Genomic DNA, 11,097 nt, shown 5'->3' with positions numbered 1-11,097 from the left:
CCAGCTAAAGCCTTTTATAAACTTTAGCATTCTTTGGTTGAAAAATGCGCCCAAAAATATACACTCTCTGAATACTCCTACTCCTCCCTTCCAAGGGTGGGGATCAAGAGAGTAGAAATATGAGACCAACATCTGGCTTAACTTTAAACACAGGAAACGGGTGAGGGGCAGCCAGACAGCCTTAGAATGCATCTTTCAGACAAAATATCAGTTACGTAGAAAAACGTTTTAAAAACATATATAAGATTTATAATCTCCATCAAATATGTCAACAGCTTCTAGAGATTGAGAACTTAGTTCGCCATCTTTAAACCATTGGCTCAATAGACTCACATTCAAACTAATAAAGGAGAACTCTGCAGAGATATATATATATATTTTTTAAAACCAAATTAAATTTTGAATGTTAAGAATATAACAGTCTCGCCTTTATCACCCAAAGTGTCTTTGAGGGAACTGTCTGTTAATGATGCCTTGCCTATGTATAAGCTGACCTACATAAATAGAAATTGAAAAAAAAAATGTGAAAAGATTTAGCTGCCTTGGATGGATCAGTAATGTGCCTACACATGACTCTCCTGGTAAATTGGAGTCTCCTTGTCTCCTTCTTCCCTCTTCCTACCCTGCCCCCTTCTTTCTTCCTTCTTCTTCTTGTCCCTTATTCCAACCTCCCTTATCTGCTGATTTATCTGGAATGAACCATCCAGATTGGCTTACTTGCTATCCGGGTTGCATCACAACTACTGTTTTTGTATACTTATAGCCATACCTTTAATATTGTTTGGTTGTTTATGTTACTTATGCCACATGTAATAATAAATAATTCCTTATGTATAAATAAAATTAAAAAATAACACACACAAAAAAGAAAAGGTGCTAAACTTTGGTGGATTTTTCCTCAGAAAACACAAGTTTTACATAAAGCCTTTCTAATCTAATGGTCTTCTTTGGCATTTAAATGGTCCTATGGATTTTGTAAATATGGTTTTCCTGTACTTGGGAGAAAAAGGAGAAAATAATTTGGTGAAAATATTTGAACAAGTATTATACATTGCTCATAAATCAAACTAAAACTGCATATTTTTTTTTTAGATTTTTCTCTATTATCTATTTCTGGATTAACTTTAAGTGATAATAAGACCTCATTAGTGTCTCCATAAGGTCCTTGTTCTTGAGGCTGTAGATCAGAGGATTCAGCAATGGGTTAATGAGGGAAGATATGACTGAAAACAGTTTGTTTAAATTGACCATATCACTAGAAGTGGGAACCAAGTAAATAAAAATTACAGATCCATAAAAGATGAAGACCACCGTAATATGTGATGAGCAGGTGTAGAATGCTTTCTTCTTTCCAGTCTTGCTACGGATTCTAAGGATGGTACTGAAAATAAAGACATAGGGAAGAAATGTCAAAAGAAAGACTCCCAATAAAATACTACCACTTAATAAGAATACGGCCATTATGTTTATGAAGGGGTCGGTACATGTAATTTGATATAGGTGTGGAAGGTCACAAAAGAAGTTATGGATGGAAGCTGTTCTGCAGAAGGACAACCTGAGCAAAAGTAAAGTATGAACAAAAGATATGGAATATCCTCCAACCCAGACCAGAGAGGCCATACGAGCACAGACTCTCCAAGACATAATTAGTTTGTAATTTAGAGGGTGGCAGATGGCAATGTATCGGTCGTAGGACATAACAGAGAGCAAGAAAAGTTCTGAGCAAGCAAAGGAGGAGTAGAAGAAGACTTGGGCTATACAGGCAGGAATGGTTATTGAACGTCTTTTTGTGACCAAATCAAAGAGCATCCTTGGTGCGGTCACTGATGAATAGGACATGTCCAGAAATGCCAAGTTGGCAAGAAAAAAATACATTGGGTTGTGCAGATGGTAGTCAGTGAGGACCAAGAAAAAAATAAGAAGGTTTGTGATAAGTGTCATCAGATAGATCAGAAGGAAGAGCATAAATAGTGCATTCATGGTCCTTGGATGGTCTGATAGACCCACAAGAGTGAAAAAGGAAATCTCTGTCACATTTCTCATATTATTCTTTTTTTTTTCTCTGTTTAAATGTATGGATAGATCTGAGGTTTAACATGAAAAACTGTACGGTGTACCTACACATTACACTCAGGTTTACATGTGGGCATTTTTACCAGTGAATGATTTTTTCTTATATAAAATGTTGGCATTCCCCTCAGGACAGTCTGTTGTGCTGTAATAACACAAAGCTGAAAGTCTCATAAAAGGTCTCCTAAGATGTCATTTATAACACCTTGGGAGTCCCTTTTCTATAATTGAGTACAGTCTTTAAAATTTGAATTTAGAATCCACTAAAAGTGTTTTTACCTTTTTGTCAACTATTTTATTTATTGGTTAGTGGACAGAGTCATATAAAACATTATAAAAGGAGCACTACTTTTATTTTTGCCTTCATCATTTTGTAGCTAAATTTTATAAGGGTTGTCGATTAAAAACTTAGTTGAATCCTACAGCTGATAGTCAGTAAGAAAAGTAAATAACAACATTACAATGATCAAAAACTGAAGCAGGGATGGCACTTCCAGATATATATTTATATTACCTGGCAGGGCAGTTAAAACAGCTACAGACATGGATAATACAGTAAAGAGGAGGAGGAGTGGAAAAGTACCTATTGGAAATACCCCAAGTAGAGGATTTAGTGGTAGGATTGGAGGCACAAACAGCATGGCTACCTAAAATTAACCATTTCAGCCCTGGAAGGATTTACCCCCTTAATGACCAGGCCATTTTTGCAATACAGCACTGCGTCACTTTAACTTACAATTACGCGGTCGTGCCGATGTACCCAAGTAAAATTGACATCCTTTTTTCCACACAAATAGAGCTTTCTTTTGGTGGTATTTGATCACCTCTAAAAATATATGTTTTTTTTTACTTTGCTATAATAAATATCGCCAAAAAAATGTAAAAAAAAAAAAATTCTTCTTCAGTTTAGGCCAAAATGGATTCTTCTACATATTCTTGGTAAAGAAAATCACAAGAGGCGAATATTGGTTGGTTTGTGCAAAAGTTATCACGTCTACAAAATAGGGGATAAATTTATGGCATTTTTATTATTATTTTCCTTTTACTAGTAATGCCAGTGATCAGTGATTTTAAGCGGGACTGCGACATTGCAGCAGACAGACCGGATACTTTTGACACTTTTTTGGGACCAGTGACATTTATACAGTGATCAGTGCTGTAAAAATGCACTGATTACTGTGTAAATGATGCTGGTAGGGAAGGGGTTAACATTAGGGGGCAATCAAGGGGTTAAATGTGTTCCCTAGGGAAGTGTTTCTAACTGTGGGGGAAGGGGAATGACTGGAGAAGGAGAGAGATCGCTGTTCCTAATCACTAGGAACAGCTGACCTCTCTCTCCTCCTCTGTCAGAACGGAGATCTGTTTGTTTACATTGACAGATCTCCATTCTGGCTCTCTGTGGAGCGATCATGGGTGGCCGGTGGAAATCGCGGCCGCCGGCCACGCGCATTGGCTGTGGCACCATGCCGCGGGATCTATTGCATGACGTACAGCTACGGCGATTCACGCAATAGAGCTGACCTGCCACCGTATAACTGCAGCGGCTGGTCGGCAAGTGGTTAAGACCCCCATGTTTACAGTGGAACAAGTGGTGTAGAGTGGTGTGGAAAGAAGCTAAGGGAATAGTAGGGTTTAGGGATATTCCCCAGGAAATTCCCATCTGGAATAATCCATCATTTGAACAGCTGAGAGAAAACCCAGATGGAAGCTTCGGGAAACAGAAAAGTGAGGTTGTATTAGAGCAGTTGTATGAACACGGAACTGTGCGAACATTTGAATACCGGAATAGACAACATGATTTATCACATAAACATTTTTATAAATAAGTAGAATCTTAAGATATCAAAATACCCCCTTATAGGAATTCTGAAGTCACAGGGGCCGAAGGGGCTGATATCAATATTGTACTAAATTCTATTACAAGCTAAAATAGGCAGACAACCATTGAGACTGGGTTCACACCATCGCCGTATGTGGCTCCCAGCAGGGATCTGGTGCATCCCCGTTCACCGTTTCAGGTCTGATTTCAGTCCAAATTTTTGGCTGAATTCAGACCTGAAATGGACCAAAAGACGCACAGGGCTCCTGTGCAAATTCGCACCGGAGCCACAGCGGAAATATGTGAACCGGCTCCATAGAGAGACGGTCAAAATCTCCTGCTATTGCAAATTGGATATAGGGAATCCCCATCCAATTCGCAATGGTTTGAACCCGGCCTCAAAGTAAGAGACAAATGGCCGGCTTTAATCCCAGAAATAACAGATAAGAAATGGGAGGAGATATGATCCTCGCACTTGTTGGTATCCCCAATAGATAATAACAAGATTACACAATTGTATATAATGCACCAGATATATCTTAGCCCCATTAGACTATATAAAATGGGTAGAAGGCCAACATCAGAATGTTTGCGATGTTATCAAGATGAAGCGGATTTCTGCCATTTGATTTGGCCATGTAGGGAGGTAATGGGATATTGGAGTCAAGTAATCAAAAAATTATCTGAAATGATTAAAAGACAGGTGCCTTGTACCCCTGAAGTATGTTTGTTGGGGGTGTTGAATGATGAAGAATGGTCAGGACATGAAAAAGATCTTTTTGCAATAAAAATTTTTTTTAGGCTCGAAAGCAAATTGCTAAAAGATGGATGCCAGTTATAACTCCTTCTATCGGAGAATGGATGAATGCAGCTAATCATATCATAGCATATGAAAAACTTATATATGAAAGTAGGGGAAACCTACAGAAATATCAGAAAATTTAGAGTAAATGCTGTAGTATGGAAGGGACTAGTGAGAGATAGAGTAGATGAACAGAATGATTAATGTAGAAAATTGTAAATGTCATTTTTATTATTATGTATGTTTTTGATATGTAATAAAGAGTATGAGAAAGTAAAAGAAAGAAAAAAAGAAGGAAAGTAAAAATTTTCCAGGATGAACACAGTTTGGAAGAAGCAACAACAGTCCAAAATTCAGAAACATAAGACGCAGGTAGTTGTCTTAGGGCTAGTTTACACTTGTTTCAAAACAAGGCTTCGGACAGGCTTTGTTAAAGCTCTCTGAATGCCAGTCAAAGATCCTGTCACTAAATAAAATGGTTAGCTTACAGTCCTGTTTACACCTTGCTTTTGCTTGGTGCTTCGGTGGGGCTTTGATGAGACTTCCAGAAGGCTTTGGTGGGGCTTCGATGGGGCTTCGACGAGGCTTTGGTGAGGCTTCGATGAGGCTTTGGTAGGGCTTTGATGAAACTTTGGTGAGGCTTCGTGGGGCTTCAATGAGGCTTCAGTGGGGCTCCATAGACTTTTATGGAGGCTTTAAAGATACTTTGAAGCACAACAAAAGCAACATGGGGTATAATTTTTGAAGCAAAGCCGAAGCAAAGCACAGCAAGGCAAAAGCAAGGTGTAAACAGGACTGTAAGCTAACCATTTTATTTAGCGACAGGAACTTTGAATGGCGTTCAGAGAGCTTTAACAAAGCCTGTCTGAAGCCTTGTTTTGAAGCAAGTGTAAACTAGCCATTAATGTGTATTGAAGCTGAAGCAAGTGTAAATGAGTCCTAACTGAAAATCATTAGAGATTCATTCCTTACATTGGGGTGGCTAATAATTGGTAAGTGGTCAATAAACGGAAGCACCAAGCCTAAAACTGGAGACATGACATCACAGAGAGGTGTCATTTTAAAAATAAATAGAGCTGCAGCCCTTAGGTATGGAGTGGTAAAAACTGTCCAGTGGCACCAAAGTTTGAAGGCTGCAACAACACCTCTAAAAGTGAAGCCAGAAACCTTCTTAAGAAAACTTTGTGCTGCAGCCCTTAGGTTTTGGTGTGGAAAATGAATACATCATTATAGTTAGAAGGCAGCACAATGGACCAAAATGCAGAGTCAGAAGTCACAATGAGAAGTCTTTGTAAACAATCCATAACTTCAGCCCTTCTAAACTTTATGGGTTTTTATTTGGTCAACAAGCTTTTGTTTTCAGATGTTTCACAAAAAATATAGAATAGAATCCATTAGAAGATTAATAATATTAATCACTGATGAAAGGACCTGTATTGTTACTTATAACTCTACTTCCACCTCACCTCTTCCTTTCTCTGTTGGGGTCCCCCAAGGTTTGGTTCTTGGACCTCTCCTGTTCTCGATCTACACCTCCTCCCTGGTCAGCCTCCCATGGCTTCCAATACCATCTCTATGCTGAGGATACCCACATTTATCTCTCTACCCCTCAGCTCACTCCTTCAGTCTTTTCACGCATCATTAATTTGCTAAAAGATATATTAGCCTGGATGTCGCACCACTTCCTCAAACTCAATCTATACAAAACCAAGCTCATCATTTTTCCTCCCCCATGTGCCCCTTCCTCTGATCTCTCTGTCAAGATCGATGGCACAACTATCAACCCATCCCCGCATGCCAAGAATCTAGGTGTAAACCTGGACTCTGAACTCTCCTTTCGGCCCCACGTCCAATCACTGTCCAAATCTTTCTGCCTCAACCTCCGCAACATCTCAAAATACGTCCCTTTCTAACCAATGACACATCAAAACTCCAAGTTCACTCCCTGGTCATCTCTCGCCTCAACTACTGCAACTCCCTCCTCATTGGCTTACCTTTAAATAGGATATCCCCCCTTCAGTCCATCATGAATGCTGCTGCCAGACTCATGCACCTTAACAACCACTCTTTGTCTACTACTCCTCTCTGTCAATCCCTCCACTGACTTCCGTCCACCCAACAGATGAGATTCAAAATATTAACAATAACTTACACTTACACACAACTCTGCCCCCAGCTAAATGGCTAGCCTAGTCTCAAAATAGCAACCTAATTATTCTCTTCTTTCCTCCCAAGACCTCCTGCTCTCAAGCTTCCATTTTTTTGGCTTTTTAAATGCAATGCAATGATGGGTGTCACACCTTCAGGTGTGTGATCGTCATTTCCAAACACTCTCTTCTTCCATGAGACTTTCTTTGATGGAATCCAGCTTTATATGAACTTTTTGTTTGCATAATTGCACTTTATTCACAAGTGATGTAATTTAGCATATGTGTCTTCAAACTTTATTCACAGTTATTATTGTTTATATACTGTCGATTATCTGCACATTCGTATATTTTGATATTGGTCTGTATTCGCACAAATGCACTTTATTGTTTAGCGCTACCCTCTTTTTACATATAAATGCAATTATTGCTGAAGCAGCTTCTATACACAGTACAGATGCGCCACTTTACAGGTGGACTAAGGGGACACCCCCCCTCCAGGCACTATATTGAAAGGAATTTTTTCATTTTTATTGTTCTTTCTCATTTTTATGGTTTCACTTTAAGCCTCATTAAGTCACAGCTCATTTAAAAATGAGTTTTTTTACAAACTTTTTTTTCATTGATACATGTCCCCCAGGGCAGTACCCGGACCCCCATAACCATTGTATGCCAAACTACTTGCATATAAGCCTTCAAAATGGGGTCCCATAGACTTCATTGGGGTTCGTTATTCGGTTCTGAACTTTTGCAATGTTCGAAAGTTCTGGTGCAAACCGAACAGGGGGTCGTTCAGCCCATTCCTACCAAACATCAGCCTTGAAACCTTAAAGACTTGGAGAGGATCTGCAAAGAGGAGTGGGACAAAATCCCTCCTGAGATGTGTGAAAACCTGGTGGCCAACTACAAGAAATGTCTGACCTCTGTGATTGTCAACAAGGGTTTTGCCATCAAGTACTAAGTCATGTTTTGCGAGGGGGTCAAATACTAATTTCACTCATTAAAATGCAAATCAATTTATACCTATTTTTGAAATGCGGTTTTCAGGATTTTTTTGCTATTTTGTCTCTCACTGTTAAAATAAACCGACCATTAAATTATAGACTGATTGTTTCTTTTTCAGTGGGCAAACGTACAAAATCAGCAGGGGATCAAATACCTTTTTTCCTCACTGTATACGTGGTATAAAAAAATAATTTAATCAAACTAAATAAATATATTAAAATCATTTAATCAAACTAAAACTGCATTTTTTTTAGATTTTTCTGTATTTGTCAGCTTCTAAAGAATCTCATCTGGGTATTTATAAAAACGCTGTTCTAATGAGTAGCCTTGTAGGTGCATAAACCCCTTTATGGATCAAGGCAGACCGTGACTGTAACCATGAAAGTAAGAGATGCTTGCTTTTTGGGAGGAAAGCAATGACAAACCTAGACAACATTATAAAAAGCAGAGAGACATCACCCTACTGGCAAAGTGCCGTACAGTCAAAGCTATGGCATTCCCAGTAGTAACCTATGGCTGTGAAAGTTGGATCAACAGGAAGGCTGAACGCCGAACAATTGGCGCTTTTGAACTATGGTGTTGGAGAAGACTCTTGAAAGTCCCTTGGGCAGGAAGAAGATCAAACCAGTCAATCCTGAAGGAAATCAACCCTGAATATTGACTGGAAGGACAGGTCCTTAAGCTGAAACTCAAATACTTTGGCCACCTAATGTGAAGAGATGTCTCACTGGAAAAGATCCTGATGCTGGGACGACAGAAAACAAGATGATAGATAGCATCATCGAAACAAGGAACATGAACATGAAGTTAAGCAATCTCTGGGAGGCAGTAGAGGACATGTCTGGCAACAACAAGGTAGATAAAAATGGTAGACAAATTAGTCACAGATGTATCCGATCAAAATGTGGTCACTTTTCCCTAAACTTAATGTAACAAAACTAAGTAAGTAGTATAGGCATGGGACTTTTGAGGCACAGGGTTACTGATTAAATTAAACCAAACCAAAACTGCGCTAAATAAAGTAAGTAGTAATAAAAAAGTAAAAACTCTATATAGGATTGTGAAAAACAAGTCAATAGGTTGACATGATTTCCATACAATTCTTAAGCTGTGAATAACTTTACCACAGAAAGTTGTGATAGTAGAAGAAGCAAAACCTCAACTTCATAAAATAGCTGCTTACCAGCTCCTGAGACCTCTTATTACAGGAGGTCTGAGACACCTTTGGCTCTAAACCCAGCCAGAGCCTTAGAACATCCAGGGGGATTGCGCTGTTTAGAAGCCTCCACCGCCCACAGGGAATCGATCAGCTCCTGAGACCTCTTGTTACAGGAGGTCTGAAACACTTGTGGCTCTGGATCCAGCCAGGGCCTTAATCATCCAGGGGATCACGCTGTTTCAAGCAATGCCACAGGATCATCAGTTGCCTCCTTCTGATATCCACTGGGCTTTCTTCAGTAAGGGAGACTCACAATACCACAGAACAGCTGGACACTTTTTTGCCCACCTTCCACCGGTTATCCTTTAATGAGCTCTCCAGACCGTAAGTAAATCCCAGGCCTTGGAAATAGGCTCTCCCGCTTAGACTACAGCTAGGCCCTCAATGGCTTTTAAGAAGTGTCTCCAGCAGACTGCCTTCAAAGGCACAGTGCCCTAGACAGGGGACTTCTTTTGCAGGACTGGACCCAAGACTCCTTGAATTTTTAATTTGAAATGTATTCAAATTTATATAAAATTAGACAATTTCAGTCCACATCATAACAAATTACAATAAAATACAATTGTGTAAAACCAATTGATTGATATTTGTAGTATTGTGTATAGTAGTCTTTACAGCTCAACGCGTTTCTTGGACAAGGTCCTCTTCATCAGGAGCTATCAATATAAACTTTCTATGAATGCCATCTAGATAGAATGACAAACTTTTAATAATTGTATCATGATACAACAAAATTTCATTTAACACTTTTATACAAAGATATTCACCTAGAGATGGAATCGCAGGGCTCAGATGCATATACATACCCACACACACATGTTTGCATATATATACAGACACACAGACAAATATATCCTTAGTGGTCACAGGGTCCCCCTCCTCCTCCAACCTCCAAATTAGTCCTATTTAATCATTTTTATTAGGATACATTTCTTCTTATTGTTACCAAATTTACTTTCTATTTATGAAAAAATAATAATTGAATAAATCCATTTACCTTTTCTAGAGTACAGGAAATAATTTATCAGTTTTATTGAGGGACGCTACCTCTCTTATTTGGAAAATAAATCATGATTTCTTTCAAATCCTATAGTAATAATCCGAAATTCAAAAGTCAAATTAATTCTATAGTACAGATAATGCCGCAATACATGTGCACTTGCATTTATAGCATTATAATTACCTTCTATAGGGCAGTATGTAGTATATTGTGAATGTTTACATCACTGCTAGTGTGATATAGATGGTCTAAGGGCAAGCGAACAAACGTAAAAATGCCCCCTTCTCTCTTCACACACAATTTAATCCAGATTCCCCCAGAAGAAGGAGTCTATAACAAATTGAAAATAACAATAGTGATTTCCAATTCAGTCCATTTAATAAAGATAGCACATTTATCATGTTAGACTCAAAAACATACCACATAGGAGGCAGTATCTACTGCAAGTTTAAAAGGATCAGCATACTTCAAGGAGGGCGATAAGCCTTTCCAATATAGGGGAATGTTGACACAGTCTGCAAGGTGAAATAAAGGGGGATATATTTGCAATCACTGATTAGCTGTCTCTATCCAGATCTATTAGAGTTGAAAACATTTTATCAGATTATTTCTACCTGTGCTTGCTGTGTCCCGCCAGACAATCAACCAGCCTGTTCCTGCACTGTAGAGGAGGAAGGGAGGGACCCAGGAACCCCCCCAGAAACATATATGTGGGTCTGATGACCACAAACTTGCTCCAGCGGTGGGTCCAGTGCCCAGGATGTAATATCCGGCCATCCGGACCTGTTCCAAGATGGCCACGGAGGCCTCAAGCGTCATCCAAGAGCACAGTGCGTCATCCAAGAGGGCGTCACAGATATTAGTCACAGATATTTTGAGGATAACCAAAAGTGTATTGAATATGCTACATTTGGTCTGTGGGTTACAATGACCCCCGGTCATGCAAGGGTAAGTACAAGTATGAGCACCCGACATGTTTACATTTTATAAAGGACAATAGTGAAATTTTTAAACAACTAAAAAAGGCACAGAAAT

General features: G+C 39.1%; 1 protein-coding gene across 1 annotated transcript; it reads right to left on the bottom strand.

Moving 5' to 3' along the window:
- Window positions 1-1,107: 1,107 nt before the first annotated feature.
- LOC141102463 (olfactory receptor 5H18-like) lies at window positions 1,108-2,049 on the bottom strand. Its single transcript, XM_073591407.1, has one exon. The coding sequence runs from the start codon at window positions 2,041-2,043 to the stop codon at window positions 1,108-1,110; it is 936 nt and encodes a 311-aa protein (XP_073447508.1). The 5' UTR covers window positions 2,044-2,049.
- Between the last annotated feature and the right edge of the window lie 9,048 nt (window positions 2,050-11,097).

The sequence above is a fragment of the Aquarana catesbeiana genome, linkage group LG07 (assembly GCF_042186555.1).
Source record: "Aquarana catesbeiana isolate 2022-GZ linkage group LG07, ASM4218655v1, whole genome shotgun sequence".
NCBI lineage: Eukaryota > Metazoa > Chordata > Amphibia > Anura > Ranidae > Aquarana > Aquarana catesbeiana.
The sequence above is the reverse complement of the archived record's forward strand: the minus strand, read 5'-3'. Positions and strand labels throughout refer to the sequence as shown.